This window comes from Pholis gunnellus (genome assembly GCF_910591455.1).
Source record: "Pholis gunnellus genome assembly, chromosome: 23".
Taxonomy (NCBI): domain Eukaryota; kingdom Metazoa; phylum Chordata; class Actinopteri; order Perciformes; family Pholidae; genus Pholis; species Pholis gunnellus.
In genome coordinates, this window is record NC_136550.1 from 4,770,828 (window position 1) to 4,798,693 (window position 27,866).

Genomic DNA, 27,866 nt, shown 5'->3' on the forward strand with positions numbered 1-27,866 from the left:
AGGACTGACTTCATTCTGTGGCTCTGGGGGTTCAGGGATACAGGTCTTGGACCTGGCTCTCCTCAGCTCATCGACTCCTCCTTCCCTCGCCTTTTCTTGAGAAGAACGAGGTGCTTCCCATTTCGGATGCCGCCTGGTGAGGTAGATTTTAGGAGGACGGTCTGCATACTGGCGCTGAGGTACTTCATGCTTCCTCTTTAAGGGGAAGGAGGGGATGAGGGGAGGATGACGTGAATGAGTTAGGGAAGTAAGGAGCTGGCTGTTTGCTATCTCTTTGCTTGGTTTTGTGGCAGGTGAAGCCAAGTCCTGTACCGAGGAGGAGTTCTGTCCAGCAGCATCAGCGCTTGCTCGGCCGAGCACCCCACTTAAGCTTCTTCCATTAGCGGCCTGCAGAAAAGCAGAAGTCAAATGTTCCGGTTGCACATAATCAGCACAGAAATGAACGCATGTCTTATCTAATCGTTCACGTGTAGAGGATACACAATATGTGAGAGAGAGTGAAAGCTGAGAAATGAAGCAGAAGGGACACTGTGCAGTGGGAGCATGAGAAAAGAGATCGACAAGTTTGAGGCCCGTCTCCCAGAAGTATACCCTCACCTCCCTGTAAACCGTCCCAGCATCTTAAACACATCCATTATTCATACCTGGAACTCCCATCTCTGTTTATGCAAAAGCACCGAGCGTGTGCACAGGTGAGAGTTGAGAAGTTGTGTATTCTGAGGGTTTTCTAAGACTACGTGTGAGTTTATGGATGCACAGGATTCTGTATGTCAGCAGCGGGCTGAGGGATGGAGGAATTCCTGTGATTCAGCTCCCCGAGGAGAGTCTTCCTCGTTTGGATGTAAACACAACACGCTTTCCTGCTGACAAAGTCATGAACCCCCCCCAGGGTGCTGTGCTACAGGATATAGATAGAAAACAGAGGCCGGCCATGGCCCGCAGCCCAGTACTGGGTGCAGGAGGGAGGGAGGGAGGGAGAGAGACAGAAAGAGAGAATGGATCGGTGTGTTTGCTGCTGATTGTAGCAGTAAAGGTAAACCCTCTTTCTATCCCTCCTCTTCTTCTCCATCTTTCAGCTTCTCCCCCTGCATCCTTCCTCTATCGCTCTCTCCCACACCTTCCCTCCATCTCTCCAGCTCCCTTTACGGTCCTTTGTCTCTGCTGCTCTCTCTTCTTTTCTTCCAATATGTATCGTGGGCTCCTTTGTCAGGACTTTTTTTAGGTTTTTATTTTACTTTACGACTCACTGGGGAGCTATCACTTGTCACACAAGCCAGATTGCTTTCTCTGTGCATCGGGGGAAACAGAAAGCTAATCCCTTTGAAAGCAGCTATTCTACATTTCAGAACTTTTTGGTGTGTTGCTGCTGTGCACACGCTGCTGCCTCTGCTTACAGGGATTACAGAGTGAGAGACAGATGAAAAAAAGGAAACATAAGGATTTCTGAACTAAAAGATAAGTCAACTAAATCCCAGCAAGCGAGGCAAACTTTCCCCCCCAATTAAAGTGTCTGAACTTTACTCATATTGCTGCCTTTATGTATCTGAGGCATGCTTTATGTAACGTTTAAAGTATAGCCGTCATGTACTGGTACACACTCGCTCCATAGACTCACTTGGTCGAGACAGGGAGCTCTGAACCTCGACCTTTTGGTCCTGCACTCCTGGGACAACGTTGCCGTGGAACGACTTCCTCTACCTGAGTCCTCTAGAGGGGGGAGATGAGACGAGAGCATTTCTATCACGTCATCACTTTTCAGACACATCCTCCATCAACGACCCCCCCCCCCCCCCCCCAGCTCTCTTATGTAAGCATGAGTTTGACAAAGCATGGGTGGACGCTGACACAGTGAGACCTCAGCAGTGTGTGACAGGACAAGGACATTTTTTGTTACGACACAACAACTTGTGTTTGTAGCTGCGTGGTGAGTCGACTCAGCGTTGTCTCAGCAGCTGAGACTCAAGTTTTCCTTCCTGCGGCTGTAACGCGAGCCGTCACACAACATCCCTCGTCGGTGCTGCGGCGGCTCCGTCGTCGCCACTCCGATGAAAGAAAGATGGCTGAAAGCCACCGGCATTTGTTTGACACAACATCAAACGCTTTTGCTCCTCCGGCATCAAAGAAAGTCTTCACACTTTGAACTGAACTGACTGTAAGTGTAGTTTTATAGACTCTAATGCTGTAGTCGCTGTAAGTACGTTTTCTGGTAACATAAATTAATCTGCTCCTCATTAATATAACACAGCCCCAACACTCCGACGAGTATCATTCTAATGGTTCTTTGAGTCGCTCTCCTCTTTAATTAGGGAGCGTTAATAGTCCTTGAGTTGTTTAACGAGACCCAGCAGCTTTGGGAACTCTTAGAGCGACAAGTTGACAACAAAAATAAAACATGCTGTTTGTATTGGAGTGCATTGACTCCAACAGTTATGCACCTAAATAGAAAAGTATTCTAGCCCACTCTAGTGGTGATTAATAGAACTATACATGTGGGAAAAAAGGTGACATTCATTCTAAACTTGACATACTGCAAACTTTTCTACTATTTTCTGAAATATTCTAAAAGCTAAAACTACTTTCTACCATCTCAGCCACCTCGAATACTCTCTGGCAGAGTAGAATTACATTACAACAAGTTGTAAATGGAATATAAATACTACAGAAACCATTCTAAGATGATCACCTTGTACAAACTGAGAACAGCATCAATAATCCTGCCCTTACCTGTAGCCGTGCTCTCATTTTCTTTGTCCACAGGTGTCCTCCCAGACTCGTGTCGGTCTGCCCCCCTCTCTTCTGGCTCTGTGTCTCCTCCGGGTACCTCAGTGACCGCTCTACAAAGGTGCTGCTCTGTCTCCATCTTATCTTCAGTGCTTGCATCAATGTCTGCGCTGCTCTCCCTCAAATCTGTTCTTTCCTCGGTGCTTCTCTCCGGGTTATCTGCGGCGGCGTCGCCCGGGACTAATTCGGTGGGCTCGCGCTTCATCAGTGGGTTTTCTGTGGGGAGCTCCTCTGCTGGTTCGGTCACAGTGTGACTCATATCCTGAGGGTTTGCAGCGTGGCTCACCTCGTCTTGTCCCCTTTCTACAGATACTGAGACTTTTTGGGGACTGCCAGTATGAGATATCTCTTTATCCTCAATGCTAGGTGGATGTTCAGGTGTATTAAGTCTGTACTCAAAGTCAATAACCTCCTTCTGCTCAGACTTTGCAACCTCAGAATAACAATAGAAGCTTTTGTCCACATCACTTGTAAGTATGGAGTTCAAATTCCTCTCTAAACTAGTGTTCTCATTGGTTCCCAAAAGCAGAAGTCCCTCCATTTCATTGGCTGGTCTTTTCTCATTTGACATCTGTGCTGTACCAGCCTGCATCATATTTTCTGAATCCACTATCTGCTGTCCCTCTTCCTCTGACTGTATGCCTCCATCTTTTCCTCCACCACTGACCTCTTCAGTAGGGTTCAATAGAGGAAGCCTCCACTCAGTGGTGTTTAGCTTCTCTCCGGGGATACTCCAGCAATCTCTGTTTTCTTTCTGTGCATCAGCTGTCTCTTCACTTGTTTTAAGGCAAGAAGAAACTCTGTAACAAGCCAATGCATGCCCCTCTTTGCGGGCACTACGGTGCCCGCTTGTGGGGACCAAAACATCATCAGGGCCCTCCTCGTCTGGAGAAAGATGGATGAAAGGCGGCCTGATTTCTTCAGTTGAGCTATGGAAGTAATAGAGTGCCAAATTTATAATGCATGCTTTTCACTCACAAAACCAGCAACAGATCATTAATGCATGCTAAACTTCACAATGCTTTCTGTTACATACATAAAATACTCTCAAGCATGTTCTATGCATACACAAATGAAGACACTTTGTCTTCGCTACGTACTCTCTCCATGGTGTAGCTTGTTCAAAGATTCTCTCTGGTATTTGGAGGGACAGGGCGGTGCATCTGTTTCTATGGGAGGACGATGCTTCCCTCTCCTCCTGCTGAGTGAATGACACGGTCTGACTGGACCGGCCAGCCGGGGGATCGGAGTACTTTCTGTGGGACTGAACCTGTGAGCCCCAATAACGAGACGTCTGCCTTTGGAGTGAGGGACCCCAGCAGGAGGAGGTCTGGGATGACGGGGAGCGGTCGGGCGTCTGCGAGTACCGATAACAGGCCGAGGTCTGAGAGCTCTGCCGCTGGTCGGAGGCGTCGTGGTAAGAAGTGGGCGAGGACGACACCTGGAGGCTGGACCACGGTCTGAGCCATACAAGGGATTTATTTTACTTTTTCTGTTTTACACTTGCATTAAGTACATTAGGGATTATATTATGGCACCAGTATATAAAATCATGTCTCATTTATAAACATGAACTCGTGACTATTACATTCAAAATCCAGTGTGAGGTCCTTTTACTAATATACATTAAACTGCTGCAGATTACACCGCAGGCCGAGATGCTTATGTTCCAATCTGCTCACGTTAATGACTACAGCATTGCTGCTACTTAACCCGACGCACCGGTCTGTGTCTCTCTCTCTGCTCTCCTCCTGACTCGTGCTCATGCCGCTCTGAGCCCACGGCTCCCTCTGGCTGCCATTACTCCTCTCCACTACATACCAAACAAAGGAGATAGCGATGAACTCTCTGGTTAACTCAATATATATTAAGTATTAAATGACTTTATGCTCTATGCTTGCCCCCTGACTGACTTTGCCTGTGATCGTAGGAGAAGTTGTGGTTGCGTCTGGCTACATGGAGACTCTGGGCCCGAAGAACAGCCAGGATCTTCTGGGCCGCCTGGGACAGAGGTCCTGAGTACAAGCTGCTGCGAGACTGCTCCATCTCTCCCCTGTCAGAAAGCCTGCTACTCTCTCTCTCTCTCTAGCTCAGGATATCCGACTCTTCAACTGTCAACGGCCTAAACAGGACAAAGGGGAGAGGTCAGTTACACACAGATCTGGTTTAAACTGGCACCTCAAAAACACACATCCCACTACAGAAATAGACTTTAATCGTCTCAAATAAAACAAAACTTTCACAATTAAACCTCCACAAAGACAACATTTTACTTTATTTATCCGATGACAAAAAGAAAACAAAGACAAGTATTTACAGGACAAAACAAGACACTAAATTCTCTGATTAGTTCATGTAAAAAAACATTTAATCTCAATCACCATATGCAGCATTTCTCATATACAACCACACTTTTGTCCCAAAAATGAAGACTCAAGGGATTGATCTCCGTCTCTTGCACAAACCAAGTGAAGGTGCAGATTTTGAGGAAGTTCATACTTGTACAAACTGTACCAGGGCCAGGCTTACTAAGTAAACCTCCTTACAGCACAGTGTACTTATCAGACATCCTCAAGCTTTATACCACAGGTTGACTCGCTTAGCGCAACTGTACGTTGAAGTTGAAGCCATCTATAAGCGCTCCTCGTTCCTTCTGGCAGGCTTCACTGTTGCCCTCTCTTCGCAGTCATTTTGCCCTCCAGATCTTCCACCACTTTCTTCAGCAGCCGGGCATCCAAGTGGAAGTAGACGTACAACTCCCTCTCCCGCCTGAGGAGGGCGTTGCGCTCCAGCTGAGAACGCTTGACTTTAACCTCCGCCATGATTTCTTGCATTACCTGCTGCAAACTCTGCAGCTGAGACTCTGCTTCCACGAGCTTCACCGTCAGCTCCTGTAGAGACACGGGAAGAGGGAAGAGAAATGAACAAAGAAACAAAAACTTGAATCACACAGTGCTTTCATACCCAACGTGAGGCCTAACATTGTGATATTTAAGAATAATGTGCAAAAGAAAAACCATATGGTGCTACCAGCTTCCCTCACCAATAGTGACGTCATTTCAAATTCAACTGACTCACATTAAGGACTGCTTCTGAAAGGTTGGCCGAGCATGACTGTGCATAAAACCGAAAAGGAATCAAACCCACCTGTGCATTGGGGCAAAGCAGCTCCTGGTCAGTGATGGCCGTCGGACGTACCTGCGGCCCTAAGATCAGCTGCTGGAGCTCTGTGTACGTCGCCCCGCGGAGCGCCTCACAGTCGCCGTAAAGACGAGCGGCCGTGTAGTCCTGCTGGCGGCCGGCGCCAGCGAGAGCGTCTCGGGTCACCTGGAGGTTGCCCGCGAGGTCGCGAGCGGCGTGGTCCAACGCTTCATATGTCCGGAAAGGCTCCGATCGACCGTGGTCTGAGTCGTGGTCGAGGATCTGGACCAGCCTGAGCAGAGAGGTGCAGACTGAATTACACTCTGAAGGGAGATAGCCAGCTTTTAAATAAGGACAAAGAGTGTCATGGGCACAAAGCAAGCAACATAGCACCACAGTATACAGAACAGCTAGGCGCTGCAGCTGCAGCAGCTCTGAATATTCACTGCTGATTACTACCGAAGCTCCAGAGCCATTGATATTTGGGACAGCCCCAGTCTACAGTACAGCTCGAGTCTTCTTACCTGCTGAAGGCTGCATCCTTGCAGCTGATGATAGGGTTAGGCCTGGGGTTGATAGCCAGGTCCGGGTGTGCCAGGGACTCCATTCTGAGGGTTGCCGCTTCGCCTTCCTTTACAAGTCTGCTATTTACGTCTTCCAACTGCTGAAGACACTTCCTCCACCTCCTCAACTCCATCTCCTGACCCAGGAGCACCAGGTCAAAGGACGCCTTTTGGCGGAGTAGGTGGTCTCTAATCTAAAACAATAAAAGTACAGTTTGTTTTAATATGGCTGCTGATTCATATTTCCACAAAAAGCAAATGGGATGAAATGGGTGATGACGCCATCTAACCTGATCCTGTCTGGAGGTGTAGTAGTCCTGCCTGGCTAGTTGCAGATCCAGGTCTCCCCTCACTACCGGCACATTGAGCAGCCTGGCTGACTCTCTCAGGGCAGCAGGTACTGGTCCATGCAGCAGAGCCTCCAGCTCAGCCTCCACCGCCTGCAGCTCCTTCCTGGACACGGCCTCGCGGACATGCAGCGAGGAGGACATGGAGATGCTCTGGTGGAGTGAAGAGATAGTTAAGAAGGAGAGCTCAACACGGGAACGGAATAACAACTGAACACACTGTGAGAGCGGCGATACTGTTTGTAGGAGATAATAAAATTCCCAGTTTCTGTCTGCTTGCTTTACCTTGGTATGAGAGGACTTCTCAGAGAGCCAATCCAGTCCAGCCATGACGCTCTTCTCCTCTGCCATGGCCTGCATCAGTTGGTGCTGGGCCACAATATGTGACCACTGAAGTCTGGCCATCTCTGTCCTCCTGCCATCCACCATTTGCTTCTCACTCCCTCTCCCCTCGTGTTCAATCTCTTCGCCCTCTCCCGCTTCACAAGAACTGAGGTCGAGGAGCTGGAAGCGCTCGGAGCAAGAAGTCTCAACAATGTCAGAGATGCCCTGGAAGAAGTGCTTCTGGGTGAAGACAGACAGTGTTTTAGTGTTGAGCTCCTCCTGGTGCAGGTAGGGATCCAAGGGCAGCTGCGAGAGGAGGACAGCGGGGCTTTTGGGGATAGAAGGGTTTAATGAGGTCACAGGGTCTGGCTGAACCGGGAGATATGAAGCAAGCGTTCTCACCTCATCCGTTAGGTTTTGAAAGAGAGCGTTTGTGTCAGCATTCTCAGCTGCAATGGAAGCACTGGCCTCCTTTAGCTTACATGCAGCGCTCTCCAGCTCCGCAGTAAGTCGGAGGTCAACATCTGCACGGGAGGTGGCCGCAACCTGCAACCGGTTATACCGCCGTTGCTTCAGGTCTTTTTCTTTACGCAGTGCCTGGAGCTCCGCCTCCAAGTCCTCTACGGCCACATCCCCCTCGGCCGCAAACACGGAGGATGAAGATGAAGCAGAGGGCCCCAAGATGCTTGCACAGCTCCCATCCGAAGGTCCGATGGTTTTAAGGACCTCGCCCAAGGCCGCTTCGTCCAGACACGGCTTGCCGGACTTCCGTAGCTCCCGGAAGGCACGTGCCTCCTCCGCGGTGAGGACGTTGCTCTGGTTGAGGGTCCGACAGACAAAGCGCAAGAAGTGAAGGTTCTCCGGGGCGCAGTCAAACAGCCAGTCGAAGTCGGAGCCCTTCAGTGATGACGCACCGGGATAACCTAGACGGCCCAAGGCCTCCACAAACTGGCCACCGTTTAACATGTTGGTTCAGAGCTCTGTGCTATTCAGTCACAAAGCAGCACAGTGTGGATTGTGGAGGATGAGGTGGAGACCAATACAAAGAGAGTGAGAGCATATAAAGCACAGCATATTCAGGGGTAATCCAGACACTCGGAAATCTAAGATCACAGCTACGTAGAGTCACATCTGCTCTTTTTGTTGGTTTCAGGCACTCCAATTGTTATAAACACCCTATTGAACTCTATTAAGACACTGGAATAATTTCCGAACATGCAACATAGTGAGAGAAACACAAACCACACAAAATAAACAGCAGCAGATACAATTAAGGGTACCTCAGAACACATTTGCTCTCATCTTCAATAAGGTTATAATGATTTTATACACACAGTTATGAAGAGAAAGGGTTTATGGTCATTTAGGGAAATGTAGTTTGTGGTGCTGTTGGATTGTATTGTGTTTCTTACGTATTGACCACTCCATTCATATCGATTAGACTTAATATTAGAAAGAAACACCATTCAGTCAGTAAAACATAACATAATTCAACAGGACCAAAATAATAGCCTCCTTTTATAGTCAAAAATGTCCCATCACAACAGTGACATTTATTTCTCGATAGATTATGTCAACACTAAAGGAAGTAAACAATACATTACAGGGAACACTTACTTTCTTAATACAGAACTATCAAACATTTTTTTAAATGCTTACTTACTTTAATATGAACATTTAGACTAAGTATGTAGTTGCCTAATGTAGGAAACAGTTCAGGACATTCCTGTTTGTCCAGTGTATTGATAAATCTCTATTACAAATGGTAGGAATACAGTTAATTCTAACCGAGATGACGTAACGCTGTAACGTCTTGTGTGTTGCATGCAAACAGGTCCGTCACAACAGTTAGCTTTACTTAAATTAGCTATCTTAAGCTAGCTAGCTAACTAGCCGGCTACCGTTAAACGCTAGAAAGTAGATAAAGTTAGCCTGCTAACTGCCACGGCTCGTGTCAAAAGCAATGTATTCGCTTAGCAAAAAAAAGTGAAACAACTGTCACTCCGATACTTACATTTATATTCAGGAACCCCGTTATGTTAGCATCCAGTCTTGGGCGTTCGTCCGCTCGCGCCAAACATCTAAACTGACGCAGGGACGACGTGACGTGCTCCGTCATAACGCTAGAAGCCACGTTGACCTCCCGACCAATCAGGTTGAAGGGTTGAAGCATGGTTCCCGCCTTGTTTTGACTCGACTTGTTCAAGAAGACCCTCCGCTGCCTGCTCCCATCCTCACGCTGCTCTGTGCTCAGTGACTTCACGACTTCTTCCATTTCTTTGTGGATAACGAGAACAGGTAAGTCCTACAGATACAGTTGATGTTGATGATGTAAAATAACGAACTAGGTCACCTGCTAATGTGTAGGAGAGGTGGCATCAGTAAACATACGGGCGACTGGGAGTTCACGTCCCACTCATGACTTTGTAATTGTATACTCTTTGCTCTTTAAAACTATTAACTCGTGTTGTCTTACTTGCAGTTATATTTATACCATCACATAGTAGACGTGTACTTACTGTCACGTGCATAGCCCGTATTTAGAACCATTGAATCATTGTTTTCCAGAGAGAAACGTCTTTTAAATGTGTGTGTGGTGAATATCTATATTCCTCTTTAATTACAGTTTTGCATTGTAGATTTTCGATGCACTTCAACAATGCACATACAATTGTTATAACTAGTACAGCTGACTTCACTCTGTGCTGCTTTAATAAGCACTTATATTGCACTCCCCTTCATGATTCAAGCGGGCTTTGATGAATAAGTGATTGTAACCTTCACTTGAATCCACTTTTTAGTACGTGGTTAATACATCTAAATGTGTTGTGGTGCCACTCTCAGTTTAATTCTCGGAACAACTGCTCCGTCTCCCACAGCTGCCCCCGAAACAAAGAACCATGGTCCAAGCTAAGACCTGGATCCTGACCAAGTACTTTGACGGCTTCCCGAAGGACAGCGACTTTGAGCTCAAGTTGGAGGAGCTCCCAGCGCCCAAACATGGGGGTAAGCTCTTTTATTACAGAAGAGGAAACGGTCTGTTCGTGTGTAGAGTCCACTTGTTTTGCACTGACTGTCTCCTTTTTGTTGCAGAGGTGCTTTTGGAAGCGGTGTTTCTCACTGTCGACCCATACATGAGGTGAGTGAAGAGCAGCAGCATCGTCGGAGTTATTATTGTGAACGCTCTCTTGAACGAATCATTATAAAGTAGTACTGTTTGTCTTTACAGGCCGTTTAGCAGGGTTCGCATGAATGAAGGCGATGTCATGATTGGATCTCAAGTGGCCAAGTAAAGAACACACACACACACACACACACACACACACACACACACAGAGGAAAGTCTTTACCGACGTGCATGCACTGATGTTTTAAACAAAAACCCGTCCTGCACCTGCTATTAATTACCAAAAGCCTTTGATTCACAGCGACTGGAGCGTCTGAACACTCAGCCAAGAACATTTCAATCTGTTTCAGTGGGAACGTTCTTGACGATAAACATGCAGGATAAATCTCTCCGTGACCAAACTTTACAAACAACCTCAAAGTGGTCCATTCGAAACGCACATGTTTCGTATTTTCTTAACTCTGTCGTGAGCCAAAAGTGAACAATGCACATCTGCCACATGGTTTGACATCATACTGTTGACATTACTTTTCTTCTTATGTGTGTGTGTGTGTGTGTTGTCCTGTAGAGTGATTCAAAGCAACAATCCAGCATTTCCCGTTGGGAGCCATGTTGTTGGTCGCTGTGGCTGGAGAAGCCACACAGTCTGTGACGGGACGGACCTCGTCCCCATCATGCTTGACTGGCCGCAGGACGTCTCGTTGTCCCTGGCTCTGGGCGGCATCGGCATGCCCGGGTAGGACCGATGTTTGGTGGCCTCCATAGGTAGAAATTGAGTGCAGAGGAGTTATATCTGCTATCTGTAAAAGTACAGTTAATTTCCCTCAAAGACAATTAACTGTGACTTGTTTTTCTACCTTTTAACAACAGTGACGGACATGAAGCTGTCTGAGCTGCTTGAAAAGTAGATGGTTGTTTTTGGGCTAATCCTATGTTTAAACTACTATGCAGAAAGGGAATAACTTACCCTCCCTGAGTAACGTGTTTCCATTTCCCTGCTTATGTTTAAGGGACAGAGTTGTTTCCCTCAGCAGAGCAGAACAGCTGACTTCTGTCTTTCTTTGAGTAAATAAACGAGCGAGGTTCCAGATGTTTTGTCCTGCCGGAGAGTTGAAGTCATCGTACAAACACTGATAACCTCGTCGTGCTTTTTTGTTAGATTTGACTCTCTTTTTCCTCTCCAGACTGACGGCACTGTACGGGATAGAAGAGGTCTTGGGGCTCCAGAAGGGCGAGACCCTGCTGGTGAATGCTGCAGCGGGGGCCGTGGGCTCCGTGGTGGGCCAGCTGGCCAAGATCAAGGGCTGTAAGGTGGTGGGTTCGGCGGGCTCCGACGCCAAAGTGGCCTTCCTCAAAGAACTGGGCTTCGACGAGGCCTTCAACTACAAGACTGTTGGTTCCCTGGAGGAGGCCCTGAAGAAGGCCTCTCCAGACGGATACGACTGCTTCTTCGAGAATGTAAGCACATGTGGTGGAGCTCCAAGCCCGTGAATAAATAAAATAAAATTAATGAAATAGAATAAAATTAATGAAATAAATTAATGAAATAATAATAAAATTAATGAAATAAAATTAATGAAATAAAATGAAATGAATAAAATATTAAAAATTAAGCAGTAATGCGAGCTGGCTTATAAGGGGTTAACATTTATTCTATATATATATATATATATATATGTTGGGGCCAGACCCATACGTACTTTTTTTTGATCAGTGTGGGCTAAATGTGTAAACTTGATTATTGCTCTCATTTGAAGTGGTTTAACTGACGATTGTTTTTAATTTATTTTAGGTGGGAGGCCCTTTTTCCAGTGTGGCCATACATCAGATGAAGAACTTTGGAAGAATAGCCGTGTGTGGATCTATTTCCACATACAATGACACCACGCCCCAAACAGGTGTGTACATCCCGACTTAATCTTTTAATGTTTATTTGTCTGCTTTGACTTCATACATGCTTGTGAAAGAAATGTATTGAAATGCGGTTAAAACTGCGTGTAAACAAGTTCTTCACCCTTTTACAACTTCACATGTTCAGATGATTTTAATTTATTTCTTCACTAGAGGGCGACGTTGTGTTGCTGGAATGTTGGAGTAGACTATAAACAGACCTTTGTGTCTTTGTCAGAATGTTTTCTTGGACCACCATTGAAAGTCTCTCTCTCTCTCTCTCTCTCTCTCTCTCTCTCTCTCTCTCTTAGGCCCATACCCTCACCTCACCATGATCTTTAAGCAGCTTAAGATGGAGGGTTTCATGCAGACCAGGTGGGAGCACAAGCACCCCGAGTCCCTCAAGAGGCTGATGGGATGGTTGAAAGAGGTTAGTGACTACTAAAGAATTTTTGTGTGTTTTCTTCAGGAAAGATTTAATCTCATTTAGTAGAGTTGCCCCACGGTCCTGCTTCAGCTTCATTTCTGTGGTTTTATTCCTTCTGCAGGGCAAACTGCAGTGTCGGGAGCACATCACCAGAGGCTTTGAAAAGATGCCGGCTGCTTTCATGGGGTTGCTGCTGGGAGAAAACGTCGGCAAGGCTATTGTCGCAGTCTGATGTGGATCGACGGAGAAGAATCAGTATTATTAATAACCTACACGTAATTACAGAATTCATACATGAAGGACTTAACCATAGAGACTAATAACTAACCTGTTTTCAAAAATAAACATGTGATTTATAATGTTTAGCATTAGTTCAGGGGTTATTGTACGACGGTCCCATTTATTCTTTAATATTGGATTTTCCCTCATGGTAAGGAACATTTAATAAATAAACAAATGGACAAATCAATTGTGTCTGAGTGTACGGTGCATCGTCTGGTAGAGATCAGAGCGATGGTCGTGTTACTCTAAGAGGACAACACAAGACAGTCGGTCTGCTTTGCCATCGAGTACTTGGATGAGATGTGTGGATCTGCTGCTCATACATTCGTACATAATTCACTGAAACTAAATGAACCATTGTGCTTTGCATTTAGTGACAGCTTTTGTAAAGGTAATAAAGTTTGGGGCATTCTTTCACATTTTCAGTTGAAATCATGGCAAAGCCTAATGCCCCAGTGACCAAAATGGTGTTATTGTGACGCTGTTATAGCAAAGTATCAAAACATTGGGTTCAGTTTTTTCTTTTAATTTAAAATATAAGGTTGGAAATTTCAGAAAACCGTTAATTTTATTGAGCAAGAATATATACATTTAGTTAGTGTAGACTTCATTACGTTTGGAAATAGTCACGGAACCTAAATGTGAAGGTTAAAAGGCAGATAAACAAATCGATGGGGATGACGTAATGACGGCATGTGTAATACTACACGGACGGGAATTGAGCTGCGCCGACTCAGTCGTTTACGGTAAACCAAGAATTTGTCAAGTCATTGTGACTTGAATTAACTTTTTTCTCTGCAAGTATCGAAATAATAATATGTTTTAGTGAATACATAAATACACAGAACAAAGTGTCATACAAGACGATATAGGCCTAATTGGTTATTAAAATACTAGTAATCATCGCCATGTGTGAAGTCAGCTTTTTCTCTAACGGATGTTCATCCAAACGATCAGAAAACCAATAAAATGACGTAAATAAATTCACCGAGACACAACATTTTACATGAGCAAATTCACGCACCATCTATTTGGGTTGCTGGATGGAAAAACCCCGTCAAAACCGAAAAATATTACCTTACTGAAAACCTTCAAAATAAAGGTGTTTATTAGAAAACGCTTTGCACTGCAAAATACAGAAATAAAGCAAATAGGATATTAATTGTGGAATCTGTAGGAAATAGAAATGCAATTAAAGTGCTTTTCACAGCCACAGCATAGACCCATTGGCGTAACAATTACAACAGCTTTTATTTTTTAAAGTACACTGATTTCCGCTGTGGTTCGGACTGAGGTTGAGTAGCTTGATGCAGCTGCCATATAAAACGCGGCGTGTCGTCCACTTCAAGTGATTCACAAAGCTTGGTTACTTTTTGTCCACCTCGAGATACCCAAACAAAATGGCCAACGATATTCTAGAACCGACAAATTTGGTAAGTTGTTCATTCTGCAGCGTTTATCAGTGATCGTTGTTGAAAGCCGCCATTGTAAGACGTTAATGATGTTTTCCACTAACGGTCGATTCTTCGCTTGCACTGACGACACCGGGCAGCCGCGCGCGTGTCCGCGTGACACGTTCTCCACATTAGGAGTTTATCTTCTATTTTTCAAGCAGTAGTTGTAGAGTAGTAGGTGGAGAGTTGGATAAATATGACTTGAGTAAAGCAATAGGCTCCGATTTTCACCTGAATGCTACACGACTGGGTGATTCAGCATGAAACCCGCTATCTTCCACCACACGGGTGTGTTACATAGGACTATTACCCACAAACCACCACGGGTGTGTTACTGAGGACTTTTACCCACAAACCATCAGTGTTACGCTGTCCGGGCAACGCTGGTTTGATCGCGTGCCAGCCATCAACAGTAGGCCATATGTGCGTCAGTTTACCTACGTAACTATTCGAAAACCATAATTACGTAGTTTACGTCTAAAAGCTGTTGCGCACAGTCCTGGCTTTATAGGACCGTGGTTTTGGGCCTCTTTGGGCCTGCATTGTCTTTAAACGTAGCTGACTGCTAGATCTAAATGGAGACTGTCTAGCACCCTGATAAAGTCATTTAAAAACATAATCACAATTCTACCTCTGGTGTTAAAGGCTATGGGATATGGGAGAACTTCAGGAAGGGCGTCAATGGATCTTCCATAATGCAATATGTCTATTTTTAATACAGACTAAAAGGGAAAGTGATAGAATGAGCTACAATGCGCAGACTGTGTCTAAGTTGCACATACTGAAAGGGAAAGCTTTCAGATTTAATGAATGAAATATTGGTTTTGCAGTGACTGTAATATCTGACTTCAGGTTAGTTACTACATCACAGCTTGCTCATGTCTTGTTTGTTTGTTTCATTTTCTGTAGGCGGAGTTCAAGCAGATGCTGAAGGATGCTGGAGACAAGCTGGTTGTGGTGGACTTCACAGCCACCTGGTGTGGCCCCTGTAAAATGATCGCCCCCAAATTCCATGTAAGTGTACAATTAGGCCGTTCGGGTGTTGTTAAAACCATAGTTGAATGGTTGGGAAAAGATCATGTTTGTTGTTTTCAGCCTTAGTGAAATCACAGATACAGAGAAAGCGCAGGCACGTTTATTTTGATCATTAATGCTCGTCGATCGACTCTCTTTCAGGCTCTGGTGTCAAAGCCTGAGAACAAGAACGTGGTGTTCATGAAGGTGGACGTGGATGAAGCTGATGTAAGTGTGTTTTCTGTTTTAAGTCTGAAGCACAAAGACCTTCTCATGTACAAAATATCAACAAACTCATCTTTTGGGAGTCTTAAAGGAATGTCTGGTGTTGTGTGAGAGAAGGATTAAAGTGTGTGTGTGTGTGTGTTCGTTAATTCTCAAAGCAATGTGGACTATTCATGAAATCCATTTCAGCCGGCTCATGTGACCGATGTGCAACGTTTTTCTGTCCATTCTCAAACATGAACCGAGTCATATCGTCTTGAATCCCTTTGTTCACACATGTAGGGGTCTCATCCCACTTCTGACTCCGCCCATTCATCTCACTGTTCTCTTTTTTTCTGTTGCTCTTTTTCAGGACGTCAGTAAAGACTGCGAGGTCACCTGCATGCCCACCTTCCACTTTTACCAAAATGGAAAAAAGGTGAGCATGACAATAGACCGCAGAGCTGTAAACGGTTGCTCATCTACACGCTCCAGCAGACACGGAGCAACAACAAAGATGTTGGTCGTTGTGTCTTGGTGTCAACTCCTGAAGGGAACTCTCTTCATGCCGTCTTTAACTCTCCGGTCTGCGTTGTCTTTCAGGTGGACGAGTTCTCCGGCGCTAACATGGACACGCTGCTCGCCAAACTGGACGCTTTGAGAACATAAAATCCCGCCGACCGATCCACTGCCCCTCATCGTATTAACGCCGCCGTCTCCCTCTGTACATGTATAAGAAACTCCAGTTACTAGTGGTGTAACCATCAGATCTCCTATTCCACACAGGCTACGGTCATTACTTCCACTCATCACGTGTTGGTGACATGCTCTTCGTCTTGTTCAGTGTGCGTCTTCACCGGCTGAAATTAGGATTGAAACCCGACGACCACTTTTAATTCTGTTTTTATATGAGATTGGCTTTGCTCCTGACTCCCTCCTGATCTTTCTTTTGTACGTTCAACACGGTGGGTTTAATAAAAAGATGAGTTACTGGAACTGTGTACTCTTCTCATTCACATTTTTACATTCACTGTTGAGTCTCTATATGAAAAAATACAGCTTTATTTTACAAAATGGTTCTTGCGTTGCCTTCTGCGGAGATGAGAATGAATGGTCTACAAGTGTGTCACGAAGTAAATTAGACTTTATTACTAAAGAGTCTTATTTGTGCTACAGATTCAAAACTCGATACTGTCTCCTACCTCTAACCTTTATTACGCAACATTTAAGATCACAGGTTTTTCTACATTCTCAAATATGCTCGTTTTCCAAGTAAAGATGACTCATCACTGATTACCCAGAATGTTCTAACATGCACGCTAGTATCCAGGTTGTGAGTCCTACCCTGGGTTTGGTGACGTTCAAGACAGGAAGTGCACACTACATAATGCTCCCTCTTAAGTTTTCTGTGTTTAACACACTTTTCTGTCCAGCACCTAGCACTTATCGTGTGTATCCTGTCCTAAGAAGTTCAACAGGAAACCTGTTTTATAGTTCGCATGTAAACCAGTCAAAGGTATGAATGCAATGTGTGGGTGTGTCTGTGATCACTCCTGAATTTACATGCAGCTGCCGTATAAAACGCGGCGTCTCGTCCTCTTCAAGTGAGTCACAAACTTGGATACTTTCTGTTCACCTCGAGAGACGCTCACAGAATGGCTATTCAAGAACCGACGGATTTGGTAAGTTGTACTTTGTTCGTTGTTTAGAGTTCATAGTCACTGCAAGAAGCCATTATAGTGTTAATCGGGATCCGCTTTATTGGCCAGGTATGTGCACGTATACAAGGAATTTGACTCCGGTTTCCGCGTTGCTCTTAAAACGTGCAATAGAATATACAAATAAACAAGAACAAAGAACAGCAACTGAGCACAAACTTTTAATTACTATATACAATATGAATATATATATATATCGAAGAATATATATGAGCATAAAGAACAATGGATTTGGGATATTAGTTTAAATGGAGGGGCAGTTTTGTCTGAGTTATTGTTCATGAGAGACGCTCCTGTGTCCGGTGGTTTTGGCGTACAGCGCCTACCGGAGGGGAGGAGTTGGAACAGGGTGTGAAGGGTCTGCAGTGGTCGTTTCTGCCAGTTTCCTGACTCTTGACAGTCCGCTGTAGTCTGTTCCTGTCCCGTTTTAGTGGCCGATCCAAACCACACAGTTGTGGAGGAACAGAGAGCAGATGATGGGTGGAGCAAAACCGGATCAGCAGCTCCTGAGGCAGGTTGTACTCCCTGAGCTGGCGCCTTTGGAAATTGTTTTCGTTTCGTTATTACATCATCATCAGCCAATCCTTCTGCTCCCGAGTCTCTCTGCGCGTGTGTCCACCCCCGACCAGTTTCTCCACCAAAACCCTGACCTACTGAAAGTGAAAGCTTTCCCATATAATGAACGAAATGTTGGTTTTTGCAGTGACTGAAGCCATTGACCACTGACCAAATAAATAACTGCAGCAAGAAGTTAAACAAATTGCATATCAACGATATATATATGTATTTTTTTTACTTTCCAAATATAAGCTGCAATAACTGACTTCAGGTTAGTTAATACATCACAGCTTGCTCATGTCTTGTTTGTTTCATTTTCTGTAGGCGGAGTTCAAGCAGATGCTGAAGGATGCTGGAGACAAGCTGGTTGTGGTGGACTTCACAGCCACCTGGTGTGGCCCCTGTAAAATGATCGCCCCCAAATTCCATGTAAGTGTACAATTAGGCCGTTCGGGTGTTGTTAAAACCATAGTTGAATGGTTGGGAAAAGATCAAGTCTGGATGTGAGGTTTATTTCGTGGCACAGTCGTTGCAGCCTTTGTGAAAACAAATGCATCGGTACGGGCGTCATGCACATTCATTCTTTATCATTAAATGCTCCGTCGATCGACTCTCTTTCAGGATATGGCGTCACTGCCTGAGAACAAGAACGTGGTGTTCCTGAAGGTGGACGTGGATGAAGCTGATGTAAGTGTGTTTTCTGTTTTTATTTCACTTGTCATGTTTTAAGTCTGAAGCACCAGTTGGTTTACTACGACCGCCGTAAGTACGAAGACCCTCGCATGTCCAAAATATCAACAAACTATCTTTTGGGAGTAGTAAAGGAATTGGGGGTGGTTGGGGGTGGGGTGGGGGGTGTTATCCCAGTCAGGAGGTAGCAGTGTTTCTGACTCCGCCCATCCATCTTACTGTTGTTCCTTTTTGCTCCTTTTCAGGAAGTCAGTAAAGACTGCAATATCCAAAGCATGCCCACTTTCCAATTTTACAAAAATGGAAAAAAGGTAAGCATGAAAAATGGGGGGGGGGGGGGGGGGGGGGGTGCTTTTAGGAGTCTCTGTGGCATTCACCAGTTTTCTTGGATTTCTATTTTTTTTCCTTGTATGAAAATCTAATGCTTTTAATGTGAATGAGTTGGTGCCGTCTGTAACTCTCCGGTCTGCGTTGTCTTTCAGGTGGACGAGTTCTCCGGCGCCAGCGAGACAAAGCTGCTTGAAACAGTGGCAAAGTGGAGATCATAAAAACCCGCCGACCGATCCACCGTCTCCCTCTGTACATGTATATGAAACTCCAGTTACTAGTGGTGTAACCATCAGATCTCCTATTCCACACAGGCTACCATCATTACTTCCACTCATCGAGTGTTGGTGACATGCTCTTCGTCCTGTTCAGTGTGCGTCTTCACCGGCTGAAATTAGGATTGAAACCCGACGACCACTTTTAATTCTGTTTTTATATGAGATTGGCTTTGCTCCTGACTCCCTCGTACGTTGTGTTCAAGGTGGATTTAATAAATGAAGATGAGTTACAGGAACTGTGTACTCGTCTTATTCACATTTTAAGGGCAAAGAATCAGATATTTAAAGGAAGAGCGTTAAATGGTATTTTATGCTTTAATACAAATGTGAGAATAGTTTACACATATACATTGGGACAATCACATCAATCGTTTTTACACATCGTACAAGTATATAGCAGCATATGTTTAATACTGTCGAGTCTCTATATGAAAAAATACAGCTTTATTTTACAAAATGGTTCTTGCGTTGCCTTCTGCGGAGATGAGAATGATGAATGGTCTACAAGTGTGTCACTTAACTATACAAGAGTTCCCTTCATGAGACGATTCACACGGAGCCTTCAGAAGTGATAGTATCCCGATTTCCTTTTCCTGCAGAGAGAAGAAACTAGTCAGGCTTAGTCTGTAGCCCTGTTTATGAAACGGTTGACTAAATACGAGCAAGGAAATACAACTAACTAAAAACTCCTGAGGAAGTAAATTAAACTTTATTACTAAAGAGTCTTATTTGTGCTACAGATTCAAAACTCGATACTGTCTCCTACCTCTAACCTTTATTACTCATCAACCTTTAAGATCACAGGTTTTTTTCCATTCTCAAATATGCTCGTTTTGCAAGTAAAGATGACTCATCACTGCTCTAACATGCACACTACGTTCACGCGAGATAATGCTCCGTCTAATTTTTGTGTTTAACATGCTTTTCTGTCCAGCACCTAGTACTTATCGTCTGGTAACAAAAGGAAACCTGTTTTTTAACTTGCATGTATACATAAAGGGTTGGGTGGTTGGTGGATGACTCATGGGACGTCCTGTAAAGCTCATTTGTTTAGTGTAAAAAAGAGGAGCGCAGAGGGAAGATTCTGCACGTGTGACTGCAGTGTGCAAGATGGAAGCCTAAAAATGTAAATGATCTGATAAATGTTTAAATAGAAGCCAGAAGGATTTAGATTTATCAGTACATGTGTGTCTGCCGATACGTGTTTTCATGTCAGCCTTATTATCAAGTCTAAGCAGCTGTCGTACAACTGGCCATTTCATTTGTACGACAGCGTATCAGGGCCAGACAGAAGAATTGTTTTTTACATTTTTCGAGATTAAAGTGGTACATTTATCAGAAGAAATGTCAAATTTACAAGATAAAAAAATCAAATGAGTATCTAGTTTTCTTCTGCAAAGGCCCAATTCACTGCAATGTCTCTTTAAAGTCTGCATGCTAATGATAACCGGGTGATTCAATACTTCCTTATTGCTAAATTTGTGTATTTTTCTCGAAATTTTACATCTTACATCTCAGAGTATACAGGACTGTCTCAGAAAATTAGAATATTGTGATAAAGTTCTTTATTTTGTGTAATGCAATTAAAAAAACAAAAATGTCATGCATTCTGGATTCATTACAAATCAACTGAAATATTGCAAGCCTTTTATTCTTTTAATATTGCTGATTATGGCTTACAGCTTAAGAAAACTCAAATATCCTATCTCTAAATATTAGAATATCATGAAAAAGTATACTAGTAGGGTATTCAACTAATCACTTGAATCGTCTAATTAACTCGAAACACCTGCAAGGGTTTCCTGAGCCTTGAAAAACACTCAGCTTGGTTCAGTAAACTAAATCACACGTATGGGGATTATCACAATATTCTAATTTTCTGAGACAGTCCTGTATATGATTTTGTTTCTCGTAAATTTACGACTTTAATCTAAGTTATTTCTCAGAATATGATCCCCCCTCCCCCAGCTCCTTAAATATATATATATATATATATTCCCCACAATGGCCCTTAGACGTTAGTGTATGCAGTGTATATATGCAATTATATTAAAATCAAATCTCAGAGTATGAACTAAATGAGTCCCTGATTTCCTTGTAAGAAATACACATTATAATACAATAACAGTTACCGTGTGTCTTTTAACACATGTCATTAAAGAACGTTTTTGTTTGTTCGTCTCTAATCACCTGGAGCAGTCGTGTCCGCTCCAGCCGGGACTGCAGTGACATCTGTTCGGCCTGATGCATCGGCCTCCGTTCAGACAAGGTGATGAACACACAGCTGTGGACACAAAACACAGCACGGTCAGCGTCCCCGTTTCTGCTCATGAAGTGCCAGGAAGAAGGAAATATGATGCTGGTGTTACTACATTCCCTCAGGACACATCGGCCTAAACGAGTGAAACCATCGCTGACACACACACACGCACACACACGTGAACTCACCGCTGTGACAGCGTGTGCCGCTCCACCCGGTGGGACACTCGCACTGGTACGGTGCCACGCAGCGGCCTCCGTTCAGGCACGGCAGGATGCAGATAGCTGTTATTGAGGAGGAGAGAGGAGGAGAGTGAACGGGGAGTCATTTAAGGTCATCAGTCCACCCTCTCTTTCTCTCTCTTTGTTGACAGCAAAAACATTTGAGACACGTTGGAAATTCAAGATCTTCGTGACCGCGGGCTTGGGAGAAGCAGGTTTTTGTCGTGATGCGTCTCAAGTTTCGGTGGCTGCGTGAAGAGCACAGTCAGCGTAGGACTCTAAAGCCCGAGGCCATCGTTTGTTTTGTACAGTAAAGTCAAACACAAATATCTCTATCCAGACGATTAGGAAAAAACTCCCATGGTATTCAATTTACTTTACCAATAGAAAACATGGAAAACCGGCAAATCCTTCAATTTGAAAAGCGGGAATAAATGAGTGTTCTGCTTTTTAACTCGCTAAAAATGCTGTTAATTAACATTCTGTTAATTAGTTGACTGACAGACTGTTTAAGCACGACAGTATTCAGCAGAAGTCAGAGTTCATGCAGAAATGATAAATCAGTTGTTTTGGTCAAAGTCAACTAAGAGTTCTCAAGTTGATTAGGTTTTTGTACAAATGTTTTTTCATGCTGAATTACTTATTTCGAAGAAACTTATGAACACATCTCTGGTAAACACTAGATTTAAAGTTGTGCTTTTCTTTGTGTCTATTGCTCCTTTAGTTTCTGTGCCAATACACGGTCTGACATAGAGAATGCCTCTCCACGCCTCAGCTGAAACAGCTTTTCACTCCGTTATGGGCGTCTTCGGGCACCGTAAAAAAAACCTGCTGAGCAAGCTGCTTGGGTTCACGCATGTGTTTGTGACATAAGGATACTTACGCTCCTCACACAGTCGGCCCATCCAGCCCTCGGGGCAGGAGCAACTGTTGGGCCGCTGACACACACCGCCGTTCTGGCAGTGCAACCAACACACCGCTGAGGAAGAGGACACACACAAAACGTATATTCTATATGCAGAAAAAGTCACATTTTTATACTTCACACACACACACACACACACACACAGTAGACAAATGTCAATATTCAACCCTTTCCAGCAAATAAGAGGACACAACAGTTTCAACAACTTCATGCACCAGAGCAAAGGGAGCGTTCACGAACAGCTGATTCAATTCCTCAACGCAAACTTATCAAAGACTTATCAGAAACCCCATGATTGTGTGTGTGTGTCTGTGAATCTGTGTGTACGTGACCGGAACATGAACTCAGCAGCTGGTGAGGAAAGCTTCGCCTGGATCCAGCCTTTATTTCTAATATTAAATTTCATGTTGCACGAGATCTGCTGCGGATGGCCAGAGGCAGAGTCAGGTCAGACATTTGTTTCCTGTTCAAATGACAGCTCTCTTTCTTACATGTTGGTCTTTACACAGTGTTCACTTCATAGTTTTGCATGTGGTGCTTGTGCTGATTGTGGAACAGAATTTCTCAGTCCGTCTAATCCACACAACATATCTTAAAACCTGCACTGCATTCTGATCAACTGAGCTTATTGTAAGACGGACGATATATATAAAAAGTCTCAAACGAAGCCACTTTGATCCTGAAGGCCATAAACCGGCTTTTCTATAGCCGAGAAAAATTACAACCAGACTATTGTCGATGCTTTTTTTCTTCCTTGAATGGGGGCTGGTTGTGTAAAGTACTCGTATATATGACGACACAGGAAGAGGCATCGGGCATGGTACAGCCAGAGGGAAGAGGCTCTGTGGTGAAGCTGCCTTTTTAGTTCGACCCTTTGAAACATATTTCTTTCCCAATGATGAGGACACGGCACAAAGAACCCGTGGCGAGATGTCTTGGCGACTAAAACCAGTAGGAGTGGGCGTTAGAGGACAGACAGAGCAGGCACAGAGATGTTAATACCATCCAGAGAAAAACTATCTGTTGAGCAGCAGTCCAGAGAGGAGTTGAAAAGCGAATAAGCAGCATGAGGTCATGCTGCCAAACAAAAAGGCACAGTCAGAGGAAGCAGGAAGTGTCCTGAGAAAGGGGAGCGTCCCCTTCTGTGGAACACAGAAGAGTCTTTTCTCTCTACCTCTGCATGTGGGAGGCGGCGTCCAGGTGCCGTTCTCCAGACACCTGCTCCTTCCAACGCCCTCCATGGCGTAGCCGCCAAAACACGAGTACGCCGCCACGTCCCCAAACTGGAACACCGCCCCCCGTGCCACCCCATTGGCCACGTGGAGGGGGGGGCCACAGGACACCCCTGTACCGGATGGAACGACCCACGGGTTACTCACTACACGTTTTCCGTCTGCCTCAACATGCCGCTACTTTACTGAACTTTTTTGACCCAAAAATATTCTGTCTGAGCAGAGAGGAAGATTGTCCACAGGGAGTGGACACAATAAAAGAAACACCTTACAGTACAGAACAGTAGCAGCTTCTTATGCTCATCCTATCTTGAGACTGTCAGGTGTTTATAAAAATGGAGGCCTCCCAGTGTTTCTCTTTCCTGCTGTCATGATTATTCCTCCTGTCACATTACAGCATTTTAACGTATTTTACACTCATGTACCAGCCATTCAGGAAGTGACTGTTGACAAAACATATTGGATATGAAATTGTGCACTGCAGAGTAAGAAATCGGTGTCCATTGGATGAAATCAAGCTGTGTTCCCTGTGTCCCTCATTCATGCAAAATATCCAAATATGCCAGATACTTCAGTTGTGTGGCTTGACAGTCGGTGGACTACCTCTTAAAAAAAACACAAAAAAAGGACTAAAGGGATTAGAGGGAACATGCATATAAGAGAATAAACACCATGCAAATACAAACAATGAGCCATGGCAACGTGAGCACAAATGTGTTGCATATTCAGGACGACTGCACGCAAGAAAGATCAGAGGATTATCTGACAAAGGTTGCCATAGAAGCTGCAGAGGTGCCCCTAATTAGTCCAGGCAGACAGGACGCCGACGCAGTGTTTGATGCAGCCCTGTTTGTTCTGATGAAAGCTCAGCGAGAGACAGACGACGACAAATAGAAACGACGCTTCAGCTATTAGGTGGGTTTGAGCCGACAGCCATGCAAGTGTAGGGAAGTGTTTGAAACAAGACGAGGGGAGCATGCAGAGGTGCGACATATCAAATACACACTTTCTACGTGATTAACTCCTGGATTAGGACATGATTTGCTAGTTTGAGTACATATCCACATCTTTACTTGGTTGATTTCACCAAACATGAACTAAATCTTATGACCTGGATCTCAAACTGAGCAAGAAAAAACAAAAAAAAAGTGAGATTTTCTTACACTAACACTTCCATAGACAAACATTGTTGGCAATTGTCTGTCGAGACTTAAAGTATTGTAACAAATATGTGTAGTGGGAGATAATAATTTGCCGTTGAACAATAAAGTTAACTATCAAAGATAGTTTTCAGCAGTAAACCTCACTGAAAATCAAGTAATCTTAATAACTATAAATGATCAAAAATAACCATAAATAAAAAACAAACTTACATTTTAATAAATCAAGGCCAAAAAATAAAGTTAAAAACACCTACTTTCACACACGGAGCTGATGGGGCTCCAGGTCCGGTCAGGCCTGCAGGTGACGGTGCCGCTGCCTTTGATCTGCTGACCTTTGGGACAAGTGACACGGACCGACTGTCCGACAGGAAACTCCTGCTGGGACCCAAATCTGCTGCTGACCTCCCTCCAGCCTGGAGGAGCCGGGCAGGACTTGGCTGTAAGGAACAACGATGTGGGATTATTGCTTAATAGATACAGACGCACTGTATCGGTTAGTAATAATAAAGAGTTGTTTCCCAAATGCAAAACAACAATATTTAATAGCTAATATGGCTGAGATCGTGCCGGGGTACTGGTACTATAACAGAGGTTTGGATGTGAGACAGTATAAGGAAGTTTAGGGGAGAGAGAGTAAGTATGGACACCAAAACTTTTAATATTTTACATTTCTTTAATACCAATAACATCTAAAAATGAAGCTATGTTTTCGGCTATACTTGGTGGTATTCTTTTTCTCTGTTTATCTAAATTGAGGTAGATAATCCATTTACCATTGCAATACACCGCAAAGTCACAAAGAGAGTATTCAAAATGACATTATTTGCCGTCGTAGTTTCTATTTCTGTGCTGTCATATTGTATGTGCCCGAGCATTATTTCTACTTTAATGAGTTATGTATTAAGTTATTTTATAACAAACTTCGTTGCAGCATGTAAATGTTTCTCACATTGCAAGTTTCCTTTTTACACAAGAACTAAAACATGGGAGTATTCCAGTGAATAGCTCTGACTCAAACTGATTATAAGCTATGTGGAGGAACATGTTGCAAACACGGATCATGAAACTGTGGGTGTTGCAAACATTCCCTTTGTCTCTGAAAACGCAATCATTACAACAGCGAATGTGTTGACAAGCTGTAAAGAAGGAAGACAAAACATAACAGGAAGTCTAACAAACTGCCCGTCAGTGTTTCTGTGTGTGTTTCTCACGTTGGCAGGTGGGGAAGCTGGAGCTCCAGGTGTTGCCCCCCATACACACCACCAGAGAGTCTCCCACCAGGTTGTAGCCTTTATCACACTGGAACTGCACAGCGCGCCCCGTGTTCAGGTTGTGCTCTTGCACTTTACCGTACTGCATCTGTTTCGGGCTGTCGCAGCCTTTGACCGCTGACATGAGAGGAAATGATGGAGGTTAAAAAAAGAAAATCCTGATTCAGAATGAAACAGTACGCAGGCAGAGCTGTCAACAAAATCAGCTTTGTGTTTCATTGCTTCCTGGGCATTTTCCATACCTTCACACGCGGGTGCCGGCAGGCTCCACGTGCCGTTGGCTAGACAGATGAGAGTCTTTGGGCCGACCAGCTGCAGGCCGGTGATACATGCATAGCTGGCATTGTTTAGGTAAGTCTCTCCTGTCGTGTGGACCTGTGCATGTTGTACTGCGGGAGGAGGCCCACAGGATTGTGCTGAGGAGACAATAGACGAGCGTGAACGTATGGTGGGGTTGATTCGTGTGTGTGTGGGTGTGTACAGGTTGCACAACATTAATATGTAGCAGGATGCACGACATGGGGCATTGTAGTTTTTAATACTCTTGATGTGTGTGTGTGTGTGTTCCAGCTTTACTGATGAGACATTACAACAATATCCCTTTTGAAACGCAGCCATTTGGACATGTTATTGCAGGGTAAACCAGGGTAATAGATAACTATTTATGGCCCTGTTGTATTTAGGTTGGTTCACTGGAATGGCTGTGACACACCCAGAACAATGGAACCATGAGTCATTTGATCAATTACACTTGTGTTTATCCTGCTGTCACATGTCAAAAATGGCTGCTGTGAAAGGGATCTGTTGGATTAAATCTGTTGGATTAAATATTTGACAGTCTGTGTAAACAAACCTACCGACACACACTGGCTGGGTGCCGCTCCATGTTCTGTCTCCCTGGCAGGTCTGGATAGAGTCTCCCTGTGACAAGAAGAACAACGTGTAAAGATACAAGAAAAGTAGTCATCCTAAAACGCAGCAAAGTGTAGAAATAACAGCAAACATGATATAACATCCATAAGTCTAGCTGCTATGAAAGTCAGCAGTTTGTCCTCTTTGTGTGTGTCACCGGTGCAATAAAAGGAGCTCATTGTGGCGAATATTCAAATTGCAGAGGCGAGCATATCAGTGGATCGGGAGTGACTCAGCTCCTTCTGTTCGCTCTGTTACCGTACACTGCTATTGATTTCTGAGGAAGAAGTCACGTGACTTTCTGTAATCTGATGGTCAGCCATTAGCTCAGCCTGTTGTTTAAAAGCACAGTGCAGGAAAGGAGAGGAAGCCCTCGGTTTTACACTCACTAACTCTTAAATGTTTTCTAATCTCAGCTGCTGAACTACTAAAACTCTACAACAGGAAAACTTGGCCTGATGAGCATTACCTTCATGTCAAAGCCTGGCAGGCACGAGTACATGACAAAGTCTCCATAGTTATAGTTGTCCACCTCGGCGACACCGTGAAGAAGAGGAGGGGGCCTCTCACAAACCACCACCTTGCAGGAAACGGAGGAGACGCTTGGAGCCCAGCCTCCACCCAGCTGACCGCACAACACAACAGACAGGACAGGAAAGCACTACATTATTTATGGTTTCTAATTGACACATTTAGCGGAAAAGAGATGAGACGTGCAGACCTATAATGGCTACTGCTTTTGATCACAGTGACGGTG

At 44.4% G+C, this 27,866-nt stretch overlaps 5 protein-coding genes across 6 annotated transcripts in view; 3 read left to right on the plus strand and 2 right to left on the minus strand.

Moving 5' to 3' along the window:
• Positions 1–5,174: 5,174 nt before the first annotated feature.
• haus3 (HAUS augmin-like complex, subunit 3) lies at positions 5,175–9,235 on the minus strand. Of its 2 annotated transcripts, none has more exons than XM_079184419.1 (6): positions 9,171–9,235; positions 7,118–8,136; positions 6,776–6,985; positions 6,447–6,679; positions 5,929–6,214; positions 5,175–5,672 (listed from the first exon to the last, which is right to left on the minus strand). In XM_079184419.1, exons 2-6 carry the CDS (start codon positions 8,120–8,122, stop codon positions 5,445–5,447), a joined length of 1,962 nt encoding a protein of 653 aa, XP_079040545.1. In that variant the 5' UTR covers positions 8,123–8,136; positions 9,171–9,235; the 3' UTR covers positions 5,175–5,444. The 2 variants fall into 2 exon arrangements, with proteins under 2 accessions (XP_079040545.1, XP_079040544.1); XM_079184418.1 differs by having other exon boundaries at positions 7,118–8,141; positions 9,171–9,222.
• A 100-nt stretch (positions 9,236–9,335) lies between these two features.
• Positions 9,336–13,057, plus strand: LOC306714450 (prostaglandin reductase 1-like). The gene is made up of 9 exons (XM_079184484.1): positions 9,336–9,454; positions 10,036–10,162; positions 10,250–10,295; positions 10,386–10,445; positions 10,852–11,019; positions 11,468–11,741; positions 12,076–12,181; positions 12,485–12,603; positions 12,722–13,057. The coding sequence occupies exons 2-9, from the start codon at positions 10,057–10,059 to the stop codon at positions 12,830–12,832; spliced, it is 990 nt and encodes a 329-aa protein (XP_079040610.1). The 5' UTR covers positions 9,336–9,454; positions 10,036–10,056; the 3' UTR covers positions 12,833–13,057.
• Positions 13,058–14,176: 1,119 nt separating this feature from the next.
• Positions 14,177–16,550, plus strand: LOC306714857 (thioredoxin-like). The gene is made up of 5 exons (XM_079185017.1): positions 14,177–14,315; positions 15,246–15,350; positions 15,513–15,578; positions 15,928–15,993; positions 16,158–16,550. Exons 1-5 carry the CDS (start codon positions 14,283–14,285, stop codon positions 16,221–16,223), a joined length of 336 nt encoding a protein of 111 aa, XP_079041143.1. The 5' UTR covers positions 14,177–14,282; the 3' UTR covers positions 16,224–16,550.
• Positions 16,551–17,089: 539 nt separating this feature from the next.
• Positions 17,090–19,357, plus strand: LOC306714909 (thioredoxin-like). Its single transcript, XM_079185087.1, has 5 exons — positions 17,090–17,236; positions 18,155–18,259; positions 18,452–18,517; positions 18,766–18,831; positions 19,003–19,357. The coding sequence occupies exons 1-5, from the start codon at positions 17,210–17,212 to the stop codon at positions 19,066–19,068; spliced, it is 330 nt and encodes a 109-aa protein (XP_079041213.1). The 5' UTR covers positions 17,090–17,209; the 3' UTR covers positions 19,069–19,357.
• A 137-nt stretch (positions 19,358–19,494) lies between these two features.
• The window catches only part of svep1 (sushi, von Willebrand factor type A, EGF and pentraxin domain containing 1), a gene marked incomplete at its 5' end in the record, with an annotated part of 70,678 nt that continues 62,306 nt past the window's right edge, over positions 19,495–27,866 (minus strand). Inside the window, 10 exons of the mRNA XM_079185067.1 lie at positions 19,495–19,718; positions 21,316–21,409; positions 21,574–21,669; positions 22,490–22,585; positions 23,706–23,876; positions 25,181–25,363; positions 26,138–26,314; positions 26,440–26,613; positions 27,055–27,118; positions 27,579–27,734. Of these exons, the coding sequence (XP_079041193.1) occupies positions 19,688–19,718; positions 21,316–21,409; positions 21,574–21,669; positions 22,490–22,585; positions 23,706–23,876; positions 25,181–25,363; positions 26,138–26,314; positions 26,440–26,613; positions 27,055–27,118; positions 27,579–27,734 (1,242 nt within the window). The 3' untranslated portion in view covers positions 19,495–19,687. The remainder of the gene's footprint in view (positions 19,719–21,315; positions 21,410–21,573; positions 21,670–22,489; positions 22,586–23,705; positions 23,877–25,180; positions 25,364–26,137; positions 26,315–26,439; positions 26,614–27,054; positions 27,119–27,578; positions 27,735–27,866) is intronic.